The 23,670-nt window shown below is 37.7% G+C and overlaps 1 protein-coding gene across 10 annotated transcripts in view; it reads left to right on the forward strand.

Annotated features, from left to right (window-relative positions):
• The window catches only part of arap1 (ArfGAP with RhoGAP domain, ankyrin repeat and PH domain 1), a 71,603-nt gene that overhangs the window by 11,347 nt on the left and 36,586 nt on the right, over positions 1–23,670 (forward strand). For 7 of the 10 annotated variants that reach the window (XM_015022652.1, XM_015022676.1, XM_015022683.1 and 4 more), the window contains exons 2-10: positions 4,929–6,060; positions 14,575–14,738; positions 17,792–17,880; positions 17,965–18,047; positions 20,572–20,730; positions 20,922–20,991; positions 21,090–21,210; positions 21,316–21,500; positions 21,645–21,751. In XM_015022652.1, coding sequence (XP_014878138.1) covers positions 5,036–6,060; positions 14,575–14,738; positions 17,792–17,880; positions 17,965–18,047; positions 20,572–20,730; positions 20,922–20,991; positions 21,090–21,210; positions 21,316–21,500; positions 21,645–21,751 — 2,003 coding nt within the window. In that variant the 5' untranslated portion in view covers positions 4,929–5,035. Of the gene's footprint in view, positions 1–3,917; positions 4,021–4,928; positions 6,061–7,325; positions 7,528–7,626; positions 7,676–14,574; positions 14,739–17,791; positions 17,881–17,964; positions 18,048–20,571; positions 20,731–20,921; positions 20,992–21,089; positions 21,211–21,315; positions 21,501–21,644; positions 21,752–23,670 lie in introns of those variants that run through there. The other 3 variants (XM_015022644.1, XM_015022699.1, XM_015022667.1) reach the window with 3 other exon arrangements.

A 23,670-nucleotide genomic window follows, 5' to 3' on the forward strand; every position in this document is an offset into this window, starting at 1 on the left:
TTCTCACCCCCCCCTTTGTTTTTTCTCCTAAAAAGGAAGATGTTTGTGTTGCTTTTTTTTTTTTTTTTTTTTTTTTTTTTACTTTTTGTATAAAACAAACAAAAAAAGCTTTATGTGATTCCTGTCCAAGATCTCTGAGTTCCTGATTGCTTTGGGGCTGTTTTGTACTTTAACAACTGAAGATTTAAAACAATTTTATAGTGGTGCTTATATGCTTCAATAAATCACATTGATTAGGAAGTTGCTTAGCTATTTTTTATTTGACCAGCGTTCCAAATCTGTCATATTTTATAGCAGTTGGTTGACCTAAATAGGGATTATGATAAGCAGTGGCTGGGCAGAAGAGGCAATAGTGAATCTTTATTAAATAATTTACAATTAAATTAAAATTTGTGCAGGATTTGAGCTTTTTAATTCGCATGTATCTCAACTGTTCATACAAATATCTTTGCTACACATATTAAAACTGACAAGTGCTGGTGGCATGCACAAGTATGAAATGGTTTGTAAGATATAAACTGAAAGTGGGAAGAGACAAATGCGAAGCCACGACATCGCCATGTGTATGACCTAATTGACCTACAGTGACAGTGGGCATATTTAGAATCAAAATAATGCAGTAAGTCTCCAGCAAGTAAATATTTCAGAGTTTGAATGTCAGCTAAGAATGTCAGTGGAAGCCTGAATCAAAAGCCACCCAAATTTTTCGGGCAACAAATGTAGCCAAGCTTAATTTTAAAGCCTCAGTAATCACAAACTGAATACTTTACATGCTCATGTTTTAAATCTTGTGCATTCTTGAAGGAGATTACATTTATTGCGTTATTTTCTTTAATCTTCTAAAAACTTGAGGTACATGCTTCTTGTCTTGACTTTTTGCTTAGTATCTAAAAAAGAAAAAAAACATTGCCTGGCTGCAAATGTTCAGACATTTAGTAAGAAGGGCAGAGGCCTAGGCATTTGACATTTGTTTTTTAGTTTTTCTCACCCACTAGAAAAGTTCCTAACACTTCTCAATGCGGTTCACAGTCAACACCCACACAATAAGAACAAAACTGTAGGCTGATTAAGAACTTTAACAAACTGCTTGTGTAAAATATCTAATTCCTGGTCAAAGATGCTGAAATCCACTTAATAAAATTGCGTACGTGCTAAAATATTACTTTTAGACTTTGCATGCTCGGGTGATTGTGAGTAACTCACTAACGTCTGCTGAAAACCAATCATACTGTAATTGATTGCATGAACAGTTTTGAAGTTCCTCAATTCAAAAAAATAGGAACTGTGTTTTATCAGAGAGCTGACAGCAAGAGACGCAGTCCCTGTACACTGTGGTCTCTGCTTTAGTAGAGGAATGTATTAACCCTTTCATGCATGAATTATGATCCTTCGTGTCAGGATTTAAAAAAAAGTTTGGTGGTGGGGGGGCAGGGGGGGCTAAGGCATAAAAAAAAGGTAGGAAAATTTTTTTTACCTGCAAGAGTCTCTGCTTCAAGAGAGACTCTTGGAAGAGTCGCTTTTTTGTCTGTCGGCCATATTGGATTTGACAAAAATAATTTCTTGCATTTGCAGCTGATGGCCAGTAGTTGATAGTGTATTTATGATGCATTAATGTCCACTTCAGTGGTCTGTGTGCATTTATAACATAAAAATCCACATGAAGCACAAGAAAATGGCTTTTAGGTAGCTGTCCACTGTAGATACCACTATAGCATGAAAGGGTTAATTTAAACACTGTCACACATTGACAAATGTTTATTTCTGACACTATAATCCTGGGTTTCACTCATGTTTATTTTCTTCATTGTCAGGTATTCTAGTCCTCACATAGTTTCTGTTTTTGGAATCAATTCACACCCAGGATTCTGTTAGAAACACGGATGGCAGAAAATCTGCATTATCTGGATGACATAATGCTTATTCTAGTTCAGTGCTTTCACAGATATACTCACGCTATTGTGAGTGACTTGCCAACTCACAAGTATAAGCGTTTCCATCATAAACTAACTTATTTACCTTTCAAATTATAGTAAACTAAGTTAGGTTATGTGCAATGCATTCATGGGGGAAAACACCCACACTTTTCTGAGTGAGATCCCAAACTTTTGCTCAAAAACTGAGCTTCCCTGGGTATTGCACTGCTGATATTTATGTCACCTTAGTTGTGTCACCAGTTTGAGCGCACAGTGAAACTAATCTGAGCACATTATTTGTACACAAATAATGTGTACAAACAATTATTTGTGGTGCGTGCAATTAAAACTCACACATGCTCACTCTAAACGTCCATGTACTTGCACTTGGCCAGATGAAGGCGGTAGTTTGACCCGTTTTGCTGGCTAAGATGCAGTACACTGTAATGCTCTGCACATACTGTAAAGAGTGTGGGAACATCATGGAGGGCAAGAATGCATTTGTGACTGGTTCTGATGCATTCTTACTGAAAAAAACTGGTAACACTTTATTTGAAGGGGGTTGAATAAGACTGACATGACACTGTCATAAACACCTGTCATGAACATGAATAAGCCTTCATGAATATTTATGACTGTTGTCATAAAGTGTCATTCGGTAAATTATGACACTTTTAATACAAAGTTGACATTATTCAAAATGCCTTTGTTACGACAACTTGACATTAACCAATAAATCATTACTGACATAAATTTGTTATAAAAGTATTACTGATTGCACTTGGCCAGATGAAGGCGGTAGTTTGACCCGCATAACACGATCAGACTTCTATGCTGTGTCTTACAGCTGTTTAAGAGTCTGCCACTCACTCCTGTACTTACAGGAAATTATTTTATTTTTATGAAATGACATCAGACCTACATAACACTTTTACTAGGACACTCAAAGGCGCTTTGCATGAAATTAGTCATTTCCATTCACATATTGATGATGGCAAGCTACTGGACAGAAACAAGGCTGCCATATTGTGTCTTGTCCAGGTGCATTACAACAGAGGCCGTTGGAGCAGGAATCCAACCTGTTGTCACTGTTGTCCCATTAACTATTACAACCATAATAAATGACGGTGGGGATATCAGATCATCTTTTTGCTGGAAAACTGGGGTAAATAATATATTTTTTTGCAGTTAATGTGCTATAATCCTTCACAAAAATAAAGAATAAAACCGGGAGGACCCAACATTATCTCAGTAAAACTTTAATGACTCAACGATATTGCTGCAACTTAGCTCTCAGGCTCTGGCACCAGCCCTGGTTAAGGACTGGAATCACTTTGTTGGAAAAGCCCTAATTCATTGTTGAGTATCTTTGTGAACATGTATGAAATCACCAAAACCATCCATTTGTCTTTTATACTTGTATTCAGTTAAGAGCCCTGTGTGCACGGAGGGGAAACAGTGTCTGTGGCTATATGTGAAGAAACGAGCAGTTTCCCCTTGTTTCAGTGTGTGGCTTTCAGATAAGACACTAAATGCATCAGGTGTTTGTTTATTGACTTGGAAATGTTGGTGTCTTCGTATTGCCATATTTATACTAAATATGAATGTGTTTAATGGGCTGCCACATCAGCCTTGTTAATCAAGGTCACACTTTGATATGNTGCACATCATNGATATCCCNGGACTCCGTGCATGGCAAGAGAAAGGGAGACATAAAATGCAGAAGAGTACAAAAGAAAAGGGCCTGCGGATGCTGAGAATCAACCAAGTGTGAGTTACAGAGACGTATAAGGAGAAGTTACCGAGTCAGTCAGAACATTATTTGAATACCAGTCCTGTGTCATTCACACTTCCTCACATAGCGCTCTGTAGTGACAATGCCAGCATACTGAGTACATGTTGGCTTCTCAGGGGTCGTACTTGGTAAGATCACAAATTTTGACGACAGTTTATACATGCATGTGGGCAGACCAGTTTAATCTGACAGCCTTATTTCTATCACAGGAAAGGAATGTAGGCGTTACAGTGTGCCTTCCTCAGTTGAAGACGTGCTGATAAAAATGACAGCCCCCGTCAAGGCTTCAACACAACTTCCTCTTTCACTAAAGTGAGACTTATACTATGCCAATTTGCCATAATAATCTTTCACAAGACTGTTTGCACTTGATTTGAAATAAAATGACCTCCGGTGGCAGTTTTTACAATCTTCATTATCCATCATAAATTGACGTTCTGGATTCAGCATCGTTTCATCAAGTTGGCAACAAAGTTTGTTTACCAATGCAAAGTTTCAGGAAGCATCATCATTTGGTTAAAAACGTGATTCAGGTTTGCCAAAAGGACATGGTTGAATGGAGCACCATCTAACATTTCCACTGGTAGCACCTCTTGAAATGATAAACATAAAAAAAAAAAATAACCAGCATTTATTGAACACATGGATCAAATAATTAAACACCCTCTTGTAAATCCTAAAACAAGTGTTGGATGTTTCTGTGGGTGAAACCATCTGTTCTTTCAGTCTCAATGCATAGAAAAATGTATGTGTTCAGGTGCCTTTTAGCCTTAGACTAACTTTAACAAATTGCAAACAATCTCTTTCTGTGGTCTTTCGTCTGTTCTCGGAAGTTGGGATATCTGAGGTCACTTTGTGACTGATTTGGTGGTATGATCAAGGTTGATGACCCTTCTGTTCTCAAGCTTTAACTTTCTGGGGTAGATTCTTGCACATCATGCCAAAACACATCTGTGGGAAATAGAATCAAATCTTACACTTCTTTCTAAAGAATATGATGGCTGGACATTCCCAGAGTGTTTATATTTGCATGTAAATAAATGTGTCACCTTCAGACATCTGCAAACTATATCCAAGGATGAATTTACTTTTGACACATCCACATGCTTTCACCATGTTCATTGATGTAGATAGTAATGGTTTAAGCAAAATAAAAAATCCTGAAGCTGCATAATGTGGTTGGTTGCAATTGACATGTTGATGTTTTCTTTCTTCCGCAGGTTGCAGAGCCATGATCTGAATCGCTACGATCAGTCTTTCCCTCATGAAAGCAAACCCACATGGCATGTTGACCCTCACACATGCTGCAAACACATACTAACAAGCCATGTCTCTGACCGAATCCAGTGCTAACGTGAGTGACTGGCTGAGCACGCTTCGTTTGGAGCAATATGGTGAGGCATTCCAGGAGGCCGGGCTGACAAAGTTGCAAGACTGCCAGAACCTCACGACAGATCAACTGGACCGGATGGGCATCAACCTGCCAGGTCACCAGAAACGAATCCTGGCAAACCTTAGCAAAATGACCGTTAGTAATAATGCATACCCTAATGTTGTAAAGCCAGAGAGTTCTGAGCAGACCAGTCGTCCTGAAGTTAAAAGGAAAGAGAAGCCTGTGCCTGTTCCCGCGCAAAGAAAAGTAGAAGAAGGGAAAATGGATGGCGAGATAACAAGGCCTACACCCAGGGAGAGAGACAAACCAGTCCCCAAGGAGAGACATTTGTGTAATACACAAGACAACAGTAATGGAGAAAGTGAAACAAAGCCTGTTCCTCTGCAAAGACACTCTGCTCCTGTAGGAGGAAAGGAGGAAGAGAGGAGTGGAGCACCAGATGATAAAAGGGCTAAGCCTGTACCAAAAGAGAGGACTAAGTTTCGTTCTAATTCTTCAGTGAACTGTCACCCTACACCCATTGTGTCTCCACTGCCTGATGCATCTTTGCCACCTGTTCCCCCACGGAGCACACCTAACTGCCCCCCACAGCCCTTCGTCTCATCCCCTGCTCAACACTCTGGCTCCTTGAGTTTGGACAGGATCATTGTGGTACCACCTCCAGAAGTAAAGTACAAATCTTCATCCCAGAAATCCACCCCCACCAGCACCTTTGTTTCCACAGAAGCGCCCGTCCAAACTCCCAGCATCCAGTCGACCACACCCAGGCCTAATTCATTACCCATACACCCGTCTACCCCATCTTTCTGTGGGGATGAAGCCAGGAAAGCTTCTCCCGTCTCCTCAACCTCCTCTCCCATTGAGGACAAAAGTGTCCCTCCTCTTCCTCCAAAAGCAGGATCTAAAGGCCCACCACCAATCCCACAGCGGGTTCCTCTACAGTCTCCCAAAACTCACAGGTGAGGTTTTCATAACAGCATTCATTTCAGTCTGAAGTGCAGCATTACCATTTACATGTTGGTATTAGGAAAATGTTTCTAGGTGCAACAAGTAAGGGACATTGAGGTTTGAAAGTAGTAAGAAACCATGATTTTAGTACTAAATGAGATCTTAAAAGACATAGACGTATAGAAGAAATGTATGATCTTGGGTAGTCTACTAGCTGTTTAGATTAATTAAGAAGAATTCATGGATGGAGTAACAGGAAATAAAATAGTTGGCTGAATACATGTGTTAAATACACATAGCTGGATCTGAGTTAAAGTAAAAGCAGTTTAAAGTATTTGGCACATTCCTTTGTCCTGTTTTGAAAGCCACCACCTTCCCTTTCCCCCCATCACTTCCTGCATCTGCCTTTCAGAGTGTAGCGTAAAAGAGAAAATGTATAAAAAGCAAACAACCCCCTCACCCCCTACATTTTTATTCCTAATATAATCTTTTTTTTTTCTCTCTACCTTATTCATTTTTAAGTAATTTCTTATCTAATTTTACATGTTTTTTTCCAGTATTTCCAGGATGCTCTTGGAGTCAGACCGGTCGCTCAGTAAAACGTTACAGCTGGCAATGCAAAAATAAATAACAAACCAAAAAATTAATAGTAATCACTTGGAGTTGCTGTTAGATACTGTAATTAAGAGTTGGCATTTAACGTTGTTTGAGCTGTGCTGCCACCTGCTAGCATAATAGAGACAGTGCACCCTTTGTCAGCTTCAGACCGTGCAGAATATTTGAAAATGTTACAGTGTAGTTTATAATACTTCCTGAAAGTAAAATTAAACACTTCCTTTTACCGATTGACTGTAGCATGCTAACTTGGTGAGTTAGTTGAAAGTACACCCAGTTCATTCTCTGTTTTAATGTTTCTCCTATTTTTCCAAAGAGCTGTGCATGTGTGTTGGGGGGGGAAATAAACAATGACAGTTCACAAAGAAAATTCTCTTATGTTTTTTAGACATTTATGTAATTAGTGTACACTGAGCGGTGTTTACAAATCCATATTTCGTTCTTAAGTGGAAGAGCAGTTTAAAAAAAAAAAAAAGAAGTCAGTTTTGTAGCATTTTGTTTGCATGTTTTGTGGTGACGGCACATCAGATAAGAGAATCTTTTTTTCTGTCACTTCATATGTAAGGGAAACCTGAAACTTAACATTGTTCGTGTTCTTGCGGGTCGCTTCGATTATGACTAACACACATCTGTGTTTTGAAGGGAAACTAGCTGTAGAAAGCGTGAGGAAGTCACAATGCAGAACAACCAGCAGCAGTTTTTAAACTCTTCTCCCCGTTACCCTCTCACAGCAACGCCGGGAGAAAGAGAGAGTGACAAATATAGATTGAGAAGTCTAAAGTGTTTCTCTTTTTTTTCTGCTGGGGAGTATCTCTGGACTTATTGCAGCCCTTGTCAGAAAACATTCACACGCTCTCTTGATGGTAATTTCTTTCTTCCTTGTCAGTGTGGCTTTCTGCCCCCTCCCATTTTCTGGTCATCGAGTCATTTCCTCCTGCTTTTTTGATGTGTCTGTGTTTAAGATGGTATCATCATTATGGAAGAGGACTCCTCACAAGCATGTTGTGGAAGGTAATGTTTATATAAAACATGTTTCTGCATGTGTTGGATCTGTTGTGCTTTCAGGTTGGGGCTACGTTCAGTTTGGGGCTACGTTTTTTTTGTTTTGTTTTTTTTTGGTCAACAGAAATGGGTTTAGAGTTAGAGTTGCGTCAGTCCATAAGTTAGTTTTATCTTGAAAAGAGTGTGAAGGTTTTCATGGTTTTTTTGGGGGTGTGTTGGGGGGACCAGATCCTGTTCTGTTTGGCAGTGGGAAATGTAGTCTGAAGTAGCAGCATTGTTGGTGTTTTACCTGCAGATCTGCAAAGAACAGAAAACAAACATGGAATTTAAACCTGGGATTTTGGTTGTCTGCTGTCGAGCTGCTACAAGTACGCCGTAGCTTATGTATTCTTTAAAGGTTTTATCTTGTACATCGTTTTTGAGAGAAATATTACGAATGCTATTTATAAATGCACCCATTACTGAGCCGCTGTGCTACATTTAGCTTGCTTTTAACATCGAAGGTTGCAGCAAGTGCACTTGCTAATTTAAAAAGCGCCCCTTGTTTGCCAAAACCATTGTCGGAGTTTTTCAGCCGCTGCTTCGGAGCAATTATTCTGAACTGCCTAAATAAAAACCCTCTAAAACTTAAGCGTGGGAGAAGAAAAGAAATGGTCATTGTTTCTTCAGCCTACAGTCATCGTTATTCAGAACAGTTTGAGTTAAATATAGAGCAATGTTAGCAAACCCCACTCAGCATTCTTCCTCTGAGAAAAAGAGGGAACTGGGGCCTGTTTCCCGTCATTGTCCGTTTTTTTTTCTGGTGTTCTGTGGTTTAATTTAAGAAAGAAAAGCTAAGGAGTAATTTCTGTGTACGGTGAGTAATTTAGAAAGGCAGGGTTGTGTTTCTTATAAACAGAGCGCTACTTTTCCATCAAACCAGATTTGTAAAGTGAACAAGCAGTAGTTGTCCTGTCAACAAATTCCTCCCTCCTGGGGATCTTTGTGGGTCCTCCACATTTACCATGGACACTTCAGTTTCTACACTGACTAATGAGCTCCTTTCTTGCCTGTCTGTTGAAGTTAACAGTTGCTACAAAACAGTAGCAGTTGTTCAAAGCTCTCTTCATTTGTAATAAGCTGACAATGTGAACATTAACACCTTTGCAAGGCACTGTAAAAATGATATCGCCACCATTGAATACCGCATACACCTGTTTTTTTTTTTTTTTTTTTACATTGACCTAAAAACAGTTTATATACATATCATAATGTGAGCCAGGTTGTTTGTGGTTTATTGTCCTGGAGCTGATAAATCTGATTTCTAGTGGCGATTAAATAGGCTTTGTAATGAGGTGAATTTTAATTATACATTCTGTTCTGCAGCATGTGACGGCCTAAAGGGAAGCACCAATTGTTTTCTTTTATTAGCAGACTGTCAGTACAGAACTGCACAATTGATGACTTGGGAACATTGAAAAGTTGACAGTTATTATAAGCTGGATTTTAACATACTGCAAGAGAAGGGACAAAAGAGGAACTTTCACAATAGTGGACTGACAAACATCTGACTGAGTGCAATTCTTATAACTTTGGAACTTATACAGTGGGGAAATAAGTTTTTGATTCCCTTTTGATTTTCCAAATTTGCTCACTTAAAATTTTTTTTATGGCAGTTTAATTTTTGTACAGACAGAAAAAAATTACATGAAGTTATTTGACTGTATTGCTCACAACTTGGTAGTTATTATTACCAGGTATTGATGCATCTCAGAGGAGATGCATCTATAGGACTAAAATCTGAAAACTGACTTTAAAGAAGGGCTATTATGTAAAAAATACTTTTTTGAGCTTTACATCATGTTATAATGTTGTTCTGTAATTTAAAAAAAAAAGATACCTGAAGTGTTGCTTTGATTCTTTTGTGCGTGTTTGAAGAATTCTTGAATCTCCTCTGGCAGCCGTTTGAGGGTGCCTACAGACTTGCTCCAACAAGGATCTGTTCACCTCAGATATTTTTATAACAGCTGAAGGTAGCATAGTTACTTGATTGTGCTATTAAATGATACAATGTGCCTGGAAAATGCATAGTACATTATACATTATCCGGACAGTGTATATCGAGTTATTATCCAGCTGAAAGACTCATCCATGACCTATTGTTAGTTTCCTCATCCTAAATTTTATAGATTTTAGTCCAGTACGCTGTCATTGGTCACCAGTGGTGGTCTTGGCAAATATAGTCACATTGCCGTCATATTATAAACAACCCTCCTCGTATAACTGCGAGCTGATTTCACAACATTTTTATGATCAAGCTCACCAGCCAAGACCTTGCATGAAGTTCCAGATTGGGCTTGACTGATGGCCTGTTTAGATTTCTTCTGTTCTCTGTTGTTTTGTGTTGTAGAGGGTCAGACATTGATTAAGTTTGTGGACAAAGTAATGAGACAGTGATGTCATGGGGAAAGTTACTTACTTGTTAATTTGTTAATGTTAGGTGATTTTTTTTTTTTTTAATCACCTTTAGATGTTAATGTGCGTCTGTCTATGGTGACCCCGAAAATCAGCTGGTGAGCTTTTTTAGGGTATATCCTGCCTGTTGGCTGCTGGAAAACACTTAAGTGAATCCTGCAGCCACACAAAGTAAATGCCAATGTTTATTCAAAAAATAAGCGCCATGTATTATCTGTGAGCATAAATGAAGGGCAGTAAATGCTGGTAGTGAATGATCTTACTGATAATAACAACATAGAGATAATGCAACAGAACCATGTTGCAACCATGAACGTTTTTAACAGAACTGCACAAAAATCCGGTCACGTAAAGCTATGAAAAAGACGAACTAATTAAAAGTCATGAATGTGATTTAGGAGGATTACAAGAAAAGGTTTACTCTACGTGATGTTGAAATTAACCTAATAATATAACCCTTTTGTTATTTTCTGTGGATCTTTGTTTGGCCCCTCGAAGTGGCATTTCTTTACCGATTGGTCAATGGATTAATCAAAAATAACAGTGAACACAGTTTGCTTGTCTTTGTGTGTGGCTAAGAGTCTATTTCTATTAGGCATCTAAATAAATTGCTGACTACTTCGGTATGTTAAAAAAGTAAGCACATTTAGTTTATTTAAAAGGTACATGTGTCACTGAGTTATGTTTGAGGCTCATTGTTTAAATGTCGTGAAAGATTTATGATTGGTTTGAAAACAAATAGTTTTTATTTTCAGAAAATATTTTTTTTTAGTGGAACTAACTTTTGGCAGTTTCTGTACATACTCTCTTTTAGGAAGGGAGTAAGTGATGATAAAAAAGGGATTTGACTTTAACTAATTGTCTTCAGAGAGGTAAAAATAAATATACAAGTCTCCCTGTTAAAACTTAAAAAAATAAATAAAGTAAGTTGATTTTCTTTCTGAAACAAAATTCTAGTGGTCATTGTTGTAAATTGAACTGCAAGTTTCATATAAATTATGTCAAGAATAAAATATCTAAATCAATAGATTATTTCACACAATGCAACAACTTTTTGGAGAGTCAACCCACTGTTTATTGATTTCAATTAAAAGCATACAAATTTAAGGATTTTTTTTTTTTTAACCATAATCTGCCTGTACATATATAGAAGCTGTTTGAAGTTAAGAATGTTAAACATGATCTTTTCCAGAAAAAAAACAAGCAATAGGACCAATCAGATATGCAGTGTATCACAGCTGGCTTGGGTTTACATAATAGATTTCTGTGAAAATCTATAATGTTAAGCTAGTTAAATAGATTGCATAATGATCTGTACAAATAAAACCAGTAAAGTCCTTTACATCTGTGGCTCTGTGGACAAAGTGGTTTCTATCAACCAGGAAGTTGTGGACTTGACTCTAGCTTACTGCTGCCGCATGGCAGTGTGCCCCGTGTCTTCCAAGCTGCATATCAATGAATTTGTGCATGATTGTGAATGTGAATGGATGAATGTGGCTCTAGTGTAAAGTACACTGCTCAAAAAAATAAAGGGAACACTCAAATAACACATCCTAGATCTGAATGAATGAAATATTCTCATTGAATACTTTGTTCTGTACAAAGTTGAATGTGCTGACAACAAAATCACACAAAAATCATCAATGGAAATCAAATTTATTAACCAATGGAGGCCTGGATTTGGAGCCACACACAAAATTAAAGTGAAATGTTCCCTTTATTTTTTTGAGCAGTATATTTTGAGTGGTCAGTATGGCTGGAATTACACTTTTAACATTTTTGTCCAATAATTTTTTTTACATTTTCACCTACTATTTTATACCCTCCTTAAATGCCAGGAAGACAAGTGGTTGGACGACACTTGATGGGTCATTATCCAAATGATCTCATCATATCTGTTGTCTGACATAGGACCTTAAGACTAAGATGATACATTTCATGTTCTGATGAAATAAATAGTCCTAACGTCCTGTTTCATGACTATTTGAAGTTTTATTGATGTTGTGTGGCTGGTTCGAAGTAATTTTAGATGTGTCCTGTCTGGTTTCATTAGCAGGGGGAAGTTGGATGATGAGTAAATATACATTTTCATATGGGTCTGATTAATCAACCAGTAGAGTCAGAGTTTAACTAGGCAGCTTTCATCTGAGGCCTTAAATTACGAGAATAAAGTCATAAAATTAGAAGGATAAAATCTTATTAAAGAGAGTAAAGTTGTAGTAACAGACTTAGTCTTGGAGTGGCCCTGACACTCTGTCGTACTGTTGTATATTTATTTGGGTTCATGTGATTGAAATTTTTCTGGAACTGATCGAGAGATCCAGTTCCGTGTGCAATATTTGTGTTTTAGAATCGGTGTAGGGGCACCCGTAGCCGGAGAAATAAATAAAGAGAAATAAAGAAAAAAGAAAAGATGACTGCTATATATTGCTGTATAGAAATTGACTTGCAGTGGTATTATTATATCTAAATTGATTTTCTTTAAATCTGGTCCTGAGAGATTATCTACATTTGTGCTGGTCCCAGGGAGTGGAGTAAAAATCTGCTTAATGCAGGTCAAGATTTTAGATTTTGTCACAATTTGGACTTTGTAGTTTTTTTTTCTTTTCAAAGCAGTCCAAAAGACTGCTTTGCGTATTCTATGGGCTTCAGTGCAAAAACCACTTTTATCACCTACTGTAAACTAGTTTGCCAAAGTGAAAGAAGTAAGCCGTCCCTTGGTGTGGTTCACACTTTAGTGAGTCTAGCTGAAGATGCCACACTTGTAGTCATGTGCTTGTTGTTTTAGGCAATGACTGTACATAATGTTGTGAAAACTAGACTTTTTTTCAGTCTAGTTGGTGACTTCTCTTTTTATAAGACGGAAACAGAGGCTACATTGTCTTCATCTCTGGATCTCTATCAGGAGGATTTCAGAACGTTAATAGAAAAAAGACGTCATACCAATTTGGAAATAAGATCTTCAGCTAACCACATGTATCTGAAGTACGGAAAAAATAACATTTAGAGGTGAGGTTGACTCTTTTGAAAAGAATATGCTGTCTTTAATGGTTTTGCTCTTAGGAACTTGTCTTTTCAGGTGCTCTTAAACTAACCTCTGTTTAAAAGGATTTGCAACATGGTGATTTTTCTGAAATATATTTATGAAATTTATGAAAAACTCAGGTTGTTATTGTTGTGTTCAAGGTTGGTGTTTTAAAAGTTCTTAATGGGGATGCGATAAATTAACTTTTTTGAGCTTTATATCATGTTATAATGTTATTTTACCAGTGCAGCCCTGGTAAAAATGTTATGAGGTTAATAGAGGATTGATGATGTGATGACTTCCTGAAGGTGGAGTTTCAGAAAGAGCAGGAGTTTTTAAAGAGACAGAGACCCAATTTCAAGGTGGAAGTCAAATTTTTTTTAAGTCATACTTGACATAGCAATTTATTGCAGCTGAAGGTAACATTGTTACTTGATTGTGCCATTTTGTAACACAATGCGCCTGGAAAATACATAATGTCTTTTTAAGCAGTTATTAAATACCACCCATTAAATAACCCATATTTTACAATGATATTTTCAGTATCATTGTAAAATATGATATAATCATTGTAAAATATGATTGTCTCACTGCAGTTCATTTGAGTCCCAAAGCCTTAGAAATTGCTTTTTAACCCTTTTCAGACTGACTGATAGACCAATTTGCTCTTCTTGAATTCCTTAATATTGAGGAACGACGTGTTTCTGCTGGAGTTCTTTCATCCATCTTCATGTTGTTAGATCTGTAATATTTAGGAGATTTCTTGATTCTGCAGGTCTTCGAGTACAGTGAAGCAAACCAAGTGAATCATCTGAGGATTATTTAATATTCAATTACTGCTAAAATTGTGCAAATTATCCTCTACAAAAGTGTAAAGTATAATATTATTGGAAATGATTGGTTTTTCTAATCTGGCACCAGCAAACATACCCAGAACCTATTCTCTGCGTGTTTATGTGTCACCAGTGGTGTGGCAGGTATGATTTATTTAGACTAACACTGTGTCCCACAGCTTGAGCAGGTTGGGACCTGCAGCTGATTAACCAGGAAGCAAAGAAGGAAAACCAGAATGAGTCAGGGGAGCAAAGGAACCTCCTTTTTCCTCTTGGATCACTGTGTGTGGAGCTGTAGAAAAATTCAGCTTTTTTTTTTTTTGGATTTACTTTTTTGATTGAGTTCTGGTCATGTATGTGTGTGTATATGGATATACAGCAATTATACTGAGTATAAAGTCCCACTGGCAGCGATTTCTGCAGTTTTAACACAGGGAGGAGGAAGGTGACAAAAGGAGAACTGCTCAGCAGAGGATGTTTAAACTCGCTGTTCTACGTGGATTTTTTACCCGAACTGACACCTCAATGGGGTCCGAGGACTCCTCCTCTTCCCCCCATTGCTCTGCTGACCTGTCACGTTCGTCTTTAACCCCCAGCCCACCTCTGACCAAGAAAGGAACTGAGGAGCTGATTCAGACAGACCCCACTCCACAGGTTCCACTACGCAACAGGAGACCACAAGCACAGGAAATCAGCAAAGCGTCCGAGCCGACTGAACTGCAGCCCGCTCTGCCTGTGAGGAAGATCTCCAAACCTCCTCGTGAGTTTTAATAACATTTATATGATCAGCAGCAATCGGCTAAAATGTTTTATGAAAGTCGCATTTCCTTCATCATTCTGAAAGTCATCAGTTAAATTAATTAAATGAAACCAATTCAAATTCTTGTCATGGAAATGCACAAACAGAAAAGTTGTTTTGAATATTTAAAAAACTAGCAGTTACACAATAACTCAGTTAACTAATTAAACCTAAAGTGACCTTTTTGATGACCCAGATCTGTGTGGTTTAACTGATGATGTAACCATATAGCAGTGTATTCTGGTCAGTATCTGGGTTTGCACTGCGGAGCAGACTTTTTGGTTTAACTGTGTGCTACTTCACTGTAGCAGCTTCTATCTATTGCATGTAGAATACTTGCTACTTTTTTCTCTTCTTTTACTCGACATTAAAGTTCCTGCTGTGTTTACAGTATTACCAGCCTGTAAAACCAGCAGAACAAAATAAATCCGTCCAGCAGATGAGAGCTGTCACTCTCTTAGTGATAGGTTACAGTTACCCCAGGATTGGCATCAAGATTACTTATGTAAAAGAACAACAACAACAACAAAAACCTCCCCTTTAGTTATGGTACTTCAGTTCCAAGCAACTTTTCAGCAGGAGCCAACATCTTTGCTGGTTATTTCCTGCATGTCCTGTGAGTTCAAAGTTTTTCCAGTCATCACTGTACTTTTTTCCCCTTTGTATAACTGCAGGATGTGCTTCACTACATCCTGCAAAGTTCAAAAGAAAAACAATCCAATAGCATTTATTTCACAAGTATTGTTCTCTTTTCTACGCTATTATGACTTGCGCACACGCTTATGCTTTTAAATAGAAATCTGCAATCTTATCTACATGGAGCTATAAAACTATGCCTAAACAGGAAGCATGCGTCCTATAATATACAAGTGGTTATTCATGCACTGTACCTGTAGATATTGTTTTGTTTTGCTGTAGGAAAATTTGGGCAGAAAAAACAACTGCAGATGTGTAAAACAGCTTTCTCATTTGATAAACTGAGAGAAGTATTAGCTGTATGGTCTACCAGCGGTAAATAAAAGACAACATCTGATCTATTGTTCTGGCTGCAGTGGTGAGGGGCCAAAGGTAGAAGTAGCAGAATGCATTAAGGTTCATCACTCTGGTTGTTTCTGTTTAACCTTCAAAGCCACAACTTGTTTTGCTCCCAGCCTGCAGCAGGCTCCCAAACAATGACAAGAGAAACAAATTAGCATGGTTTGTCACTTTTGATCATTAGGACTTGCAAGGACATGCATAGCGTCAAATCCAGTTATGTGTGCATAACATCCTGAGACACACACACACACGCACACACACACACACACACACACACATCTCCACAGAATTTATTGAGCTTGAATATTTGAGGGAACATGTGACAACTTTCACTACAGAGCACAATTTAAAATTGGCACTTCATTTCAAATAAAACAAGAGCATTTTTAAGTTTAAAGTTCTCCAAAAATATTAACACCACTCATGAACGTGCAGCACCCACTCTAGAGTATAGTATTCAGTGTTTTTTTTTTTTCTTTTTTTTTCAATTTCCCTGGGCAGAATTAGAAAGGACAGTTCAAAAGAACTTGATCATTTTTTTAAAATCTTATCTGCTACTTGCATCTTAGACAAGTTTTCTGTTTCTTTTATGCATGAGCAGTTAATAGGGAGTTGGCGCCCACTCTTTGTATTTGTAATGTATTTTACCTCAGGCATTTGATCACATTTGATTGCTTGAGAGGCAGGAGGAAGAGCTTGGCCATTCATACAAGGACTATTACTGAGCTGAAAAATATCTATTTGTTTTCAAGTACGAAATTATACAAACTCCATTTTTATTCTAAGTAACCTGGGTCATGTTAACAAACGGGTTGGACCAGATATGCTGCATATCTTGCCAAGAGTAGATTGCAACTTTTAGTGTTACTGTAGCCAATAAACAAAACAACACGTTGAGGAACAATTTGAGCTGTCACTCCTGGCTGTGCTGCTTCTTCTGTTTTGACAGTCAGCTCTTTGTGGTGAAGTTTTAAAGTAGGTGGGACTCAGGTAGCTCCTTGAAAGAAACACAAAAACTGCCTCACTGTCAGTGTTAGCCAGCCTTAGCAAAGACAGGGACATTTTTGGTTTAAGTTAAAGACAAAAGGGAGATGAGTGGGACTTTTCCTGTGTGTGAGCTGGTAGGCCAACCTTTCTAATTACTTACTAGTTGATGGCTGCAGTCTGCAGTTAGTGAGTGTAGTTGCTTTTATACTGGTCAGTCACTGTTCTTTTTTGTTATTATATACGTACTATGTATAGCATACATATTATGTATAATATATATATGTACTGTCCTACATAGTACATATGTAGGATAAAATGGTACAAAATCGACTCATTTTATTTATTCTGATGTGTTTGAGATATAAATAGAAAACAAAATATTTGTTTCCAGTCAAAATGTAAGACATTTTTGCAAATAATCTTCTGCTTTCGGCATTTTTCACAGTTTCAAACAATCAATTTGACTACAAATTCGTATTCTTGATGTTATATGGCATGCAATTGTGCTTAACATTTGACACTTAGTTCAAATCCAAAATCTGAAAAGCAATTATCACACACTCAAATACTTTCAGATTATTCCAGCTCTTATTGAGAAACAAAATAAGCATGAATGTTAAATGGATTTAAGAGCAGAGTAAATGCAGGTAACTCGGGGTTATATGAGTTACCTTGACTTGTTAATGTCAAGTTCAGCAGGAATTTCTGCATTTCCCAGAATGGTATTTACTGTAACATCAAAGAGATTTGAAAGTATGCATGTAATGTGCCTGCATGTAATGGATGCTGCTGCCAAGAAAGTCCTGAGTGGGTTTGATAAAAATATCCTCTGACTTGACAGCCTGTATGGCGACAAGTTATTAAATGAAAAAATATTGATTATTTAATGAGACCGAAAACTTAATTATTTGCATGTGTAAACTTCTTCTTTTCAAGCATAAACATTTTTGCAACTCCATTTCTTTTCACATCCTTTGCCCTTTTCCTAGTCTTGGTTCCAGTTGATGATAGTTCTTATGACTACGTGGATACAGACCTGCTTAACTCCAGTGTTCAGCAAAGGAAGGTGACAGACAGGGTAAGGGGATGCATTACATGTTATAACCTTCCCTCCTTTTGATTTCTGTTGTGCATTGTGACCATCGATCGTTTCCTCCAACAGGACATGTCCCTGCAAGTACCCAATCACCCAAAGAAGCGGGTCTGTTCTTTGTATAGCGATGACGAGCTGTTAGATGAAGATGAGTGAGTAATGATGTTTAAGTATTATGTTCATTTCGATCCTCATTGCAAATTATAAGAAAAATCAGTAGACCCTTTCTTAGTTTCATACACATCATTCTCAGCAGGTCTTGGACATGCGTAAGTAAATCTGGTAACACTTTATTTGACAGGGTTTGCACAAGACTGACATGACACTGTCATAAACGTGACATAACACCTGTCATGAACATGAAGGAGTCTTTATGAATGTCTATAACTGTTGTCATGAAGAGTAATGATACTTTTAAGAGAGAGTTGCTCTAAAAGTTGCATTGAAAGTTCATTAAAAATGCCAACTTTGCATTAAATTCTCATTATTTACAAAATCATGCAAAGTTGTTCCTCCTAATGGACTTTCAAAGCAACTTTTAAAGCAACTTTGCATTAAGAGTGTCATTATTTATTGAATGACACTTCATGACAACTGTCATAGATATTAATAAAGACTCTTCATGTTCATAACAGGTGTTGTATCATGTTTATGACAGTGTCATGTCCATCTTATGCACACCCCGTCAAACAAAGTGTTACCATAAATCCTCAGATGAACAAAAACACCTGACATACAGTATTTAATTCATCAGTTGGGGCTCATTAAGCAACAAATTGGTCTGTTCTGTTCATCAGCAAATTCCCCCCTGCATCACCAGTTGGTTCTTATAGCATTTTTGTTGTCAGTACTCTGTTTTCTCTCTGTAATTCTCTATACCAGGTTAATGATCCAAGTTGAGCCATACTTTAACTGAGATTGCTCGATACTACTTTGGTGTACAAAGTTATGATGCACTTGACAATGGCTTTAATTAGCATTAGTGTTATGTGAACAACAAAGCTAGTGGGAGGGTTTAAAATTCATCCTGCACTGACACGACTCTGAGACAGGAACTGTGCTGGTGTCAACCCTGAACTGGCACATGTAAGTGTGAAATAGTGGGTGAAGCATGCAACAGTGGTCTGATCAACTGTACTGCTGTCGCCCAACTCACTCTGTCTGCAGTGTTAGCTTGTTGTGTGTAAGCTTAGCTGAGGGACTTTAGTTTGCTGTGTGTTGACTGTAAATATTTTAATGTTGAAAAAGTTCAGGTATGTGTGGAAATCACTGTAATGCATGCAGATCCATTGAACGTAAAAAAAAAACAAAAAAAAAAAACTTAAGTCTTCACCACCATGCTTGATAGAGAATATGAGGTGTCAATGCCATAGTGTTATGCTTACCTTTTGTCTGGTATGCATTTGTGTGCTTGAGTCTTTTGCATCAATATAGAGGATATTTCAATATGGAGGTTCATATTTCTTGAGCTGTGGTTTGTTTGGCCACAAATGGAGAGCAGAATTCATGGTTTCCTCCGTTCCTGAATCAGCAAAGCAGCCCCAAGCGGTCATAATATCACTTTATGCTTAGTTGTCAGAATGGATGTTTTCTTTTTGTGGTGCTGATTGTTAGATATGTTGGGACACAACAGATTTCAACTTTCACAAAATATTTTTCCAGAAATCTTGGAGATTATCAAAGTACTTTTTGGCAAATATTGGACTGGCAACTGTGTGTTTTTGTCTTTCTTGGTCATTGCAGAGTCTTCTAACTCTGCAATGGATGCCATTTTTGCCCAGTCTCTTGTTATTCTCGCTGAATCTTGACCACTGACCTTAACAGAGGCAATTGAGGACTGCAGAGCTTTACATGTTGTTCTTTCGTAACCTCCGGGTTGACTCGTCAAATTGTTCTTTGAGTTATTGTGGTCGGCCAGCCACAGCTGGACAGGTTCACTGCTGTTCCGTGTAATAGATCTAACTATGGTTCACTGGAGCCTCAAAGCCTTAGAAATGACTTTGTGACCCTTTTTAGACTGATAGATGTCAATGACGTTGTTTCTAAACTGAGATGTTGTGTTGCCTTTTGAGCTTTTTCTGTCTTTTACGTGTTACCTGCATATTACAGTTAACTTATGTTTCATAAACTGCCTTTTGTTTTTACTTGCGTTAGGAATGTCAAAATTCAGTCCTCAGGCACCAAATCCCTGCAACTTCTAGATGAGTTCCTGGTCCACCACAGTTGGACCAGGAATGAGGCCATTAGCAGGTCTCAGTAGGACTTCACTACACTCTGTTTTTTTTGTTTGTTTGTTTTTTTAAAGCCTTGGGATTCTGGTATGTCAGACCAGGGCCTTTTCCAAAAGTTGCTGGACAACGGCTCCCCAGGACTGGAGTTTGACATTCTTGATGTTGGTTGTCAATTTCTTTCATTGGTCTGAAGAATAAGTGTGTGTGTGTGTGTGGGGGGGGAAGCATTAACAGAAGAAACCTGTAAATTTACTTTTCACAGTTCTGTATTCAAACTACATATTCAAATCGTAACTATTTTTGGCTTTTTACAGAAACATTTGATCAATGTATGTATGCATTCTAAATAATTAGAGATGTTTCTGTTTAGCTATTTTTTTTTGAGTCATCAAACTAATTTTATCTCCAAACATATGCATGTGCTTGTTTGGACATTTCTGTGCAGCCCAGATTCTCCTCCTTGGCAGACTGAACGCATCGTCCACCTGCCTGGCAGCTTTTCCCTGCCTGACTCCGGCAGACTGTCCACACCTGTTAAGGAAGACACTTCCCAACTTTCTTCTGTCATCAAGATGGGCTGGCTGGACAAGAATCCACCACAGGGGTAAAAAATCAAGCCACGTGCTCAACTTTTAAAAAATACTGTTTTAAAAACGTGGAGTTTGAAACTCTTCATTTATAATGACAATGAATTGGCAAAGAAAAAAAATAATCTACCCACAGCAGAGTTTCTTCAGCTTAACTTGGTTATAATAGATTCATATCTTGTTAATCTTTATGCTTCCTCGCATACAGGGCTCTTTATTACCAGAGACGGTGGGTGAAGCTAGAAGTCGACTACCTAAGATACTTTGACAATGAAAAGGTAACAAAAGACACACCGTTTTAAATCTGGCAGAGCAGCATGTGCACAGAGTGAGTGTTATGTGTCTGTTGTAACAGATCTGTTGTGTTGTGTTGTAGGAGGTGTATTCCAAGGGGTTTATCTCAACAGCCTTTATCACCAATGTGTCTAGCGTGGGGGAGGTGAAGTTTGAGGTTGCCACAAAGAACCGGACATTTATCTTCAGAGCTGAAAACGAAGGTCTGTTTCATTTCTTTTCTTTGTCATAATGCGATCACATTAATATGTCCGTTTTAATTTGCGCACACCGTGATTTACTAAAAGCATCTGTTTGCTTGTGTGCAGATGAAAGGAATGAATGGTTGACTGAACTGAGGAACTGCACCGGGGGGCCTAAGCGCCCTCTAACTTTGATCTCAGGCTCACCTTTGACCCCAGACTATTCTGGCTATTTGGAGCTCAGAGGACTACGATCCAAACTTTTTACTGTTGTTGCTTCAGATAAAGTCCTTCTCTATAAGAACGCGGAAGTAAGAGACTTCTTAGGTCAAATAAATATGTATTTTGGAAAAATACAGAAAAGTTAATGAGCTATCCTTTCATCCTTTTTCTGGACTCCAGTTAGTATTATTTTCTTGGGTGATGAAAGAAATAACTCTTCATCTTCCTTCTAGGATTATAACATCGGAGTGGGAATCACATTCATTGACATGAACGTTGGGAATGTGAAAGACTCGGATCGTCGTAGCTTTGATCTCACCACACCTTACCGCATATTCAGGTAATCTGATTAGGTTTATTTAATAACTTTAGGTTTTTCTTTTAAGTTCTTCATTTAAGTTCTTTTTAGTGTTTATAGCTGAAGGCTTATGGAAGCCCAAAATTCTGTTTCTCAGAAAAAGAAAATGTAAGATTATAATAAATAAATGTCAACCTGTTGAAAGCCCCGGTACAGCATGGGTTAGTACATGTTCTCAAAACTTGGTTTGCACAAATTACTGCGTCAGAGTGACATGACATGGTGGTTGCCGTTGCTCAGTTGGCGTGTTCAGGAAGTCTCAACTAGTGGCCTGTAGCTCTGAGCTGTTGGCTCTCTTGTTTCATCCACCACAGATTCTCTGTAGGGTTTCAATACTTGATGTCAATATATTGAAATGCACCCGGATATGCAAAATATATTTTTTTTTTAAGCTCACTGCGCAACTGTCTCATATTGGTAATGGTTTTTCTTTTTTATTGCCGAATATACATAATCTAGTTGTGATTTTTGTTGCTTTTGTATGAATTTTATATTGAAATATTACTTCTGAGCAAGCAAAATATATCCAAATGGTTCCCCAGATGTTTGCATTGAGATTTTCCACTTTGAAAATAAAATCATGTATCATTCTGAACAAGCTTCTTTTATAATTACTACATGACAATAACATGCAGCAATTACGTGTTACTACATGTTGTCAAGTTGTAGTTGGGCCTTTGGAGTAATGAAAAACAAAATAAAAAGTTCAATAAACCAAAATAACAACAAATAACACATTTCAAATTAGATGATATATGGTTTAACCACTGGGTGGTGCTAGGTTTATTTACATTCTTTCAACCCAATTCTGTACACTGTTTCTTTTTTTTTTTTTTTGGCAGATAAAAGGCTTGTATTAATAAAAGTACATTGTGTTTTACTAAAATTATGCTTCCCAGGGTACAATTTTGCACATTTTAAAACTAGGAAAGAATCATCTTTGTTTCAAGTTGCTCTGTAAAAGCAAGCAATAGGTTTCGTTTTAGTATGGCATTTCTTCATCCTAAACCAGTGGCTGAATATCTGAGTGGTATTGCTAGAGTGCTTATAGAAATGAGATCTTCATATCTTGCTGTCAAATTGCCCTGATCTGACCCATAACCGTTCTGCTAGGTTTCTGTCAAGAATTAAAAAAAAAAAGCTTTTTAAATATGGGAGGATAATGCATGTGCACAAGCATGCATGTTTGTCGTATATGTGGTCTTCTTTTGTCTGACAGTGCAGCCTGACAGGATGGGGACCTATGAAAAGCCCTGCATTTATTTATAGATTATCTGCTGTGAGTGTGTTGCGACTGAATCACTGTGGCTTTTTCTGTTGGTCAGAGAGTCAGATCACATCAGAAACTTATGTCCTGTTTTCCATTTTCTACCACGTCGTTCTGGTTTTGGTTCCATTTCAAAGCATTTAAGATCGTTTTTGTTGAACAGTGTGACAGCTGACCCTGCTGTCACACAGACCTGAATGGTAATCGTTTTTTTGTTCATCCTTAACATTAATTTAGACGTTAATTAGTGAGTAGTTTAGATTTTTATTTTTGAAAATTATTTTCATTAGCCTGGCTCTTTAGTTGTCCATTTGCAGTGCACACATTTAGTTAACTTTAGTTAAATTCATTTCTTTGTTTTGAGTTACCAGTTTCCTTTGGAGCTGCTGCTGGAGGGTCACAGAATAGCTCCAGCTAATTGACGTCCTTAAATGGCTGGCAAAACCTCCTCAGCGGGCCGTTCCATTTGTTTGCAAGGGGACGAGGAAATTTGGTTTTCTTTAGTTTAATTTGACCATTTCTTTAATGTTTCTTCTATTTGGTAGTTTCATTCTAATGTTTGTTTAATTTAAAGATTTGGTATTGTATTGATTAGTATTTGTTTAAGTTTTTGTATGTTTAATTACCCCTTGTG

Source organism: Poecilia latipinna, unplaced genomic scaffold (assembly GCF_001443285.1).
Source record: "Poecilia latipinna isolate Pla-1442-1.1 unplaced genomic scaffold, P_latipinna-1.0 Scaffold87, whole genome shotgun sequence".
Taxonomy (NCBI): domain Eukaryota; kingdom Metazoa; phylum Chordata; class Actinopteri; order Cyprinodontiformes; family Poeciliidae; genus Poecilia; species Poecilia latipinna.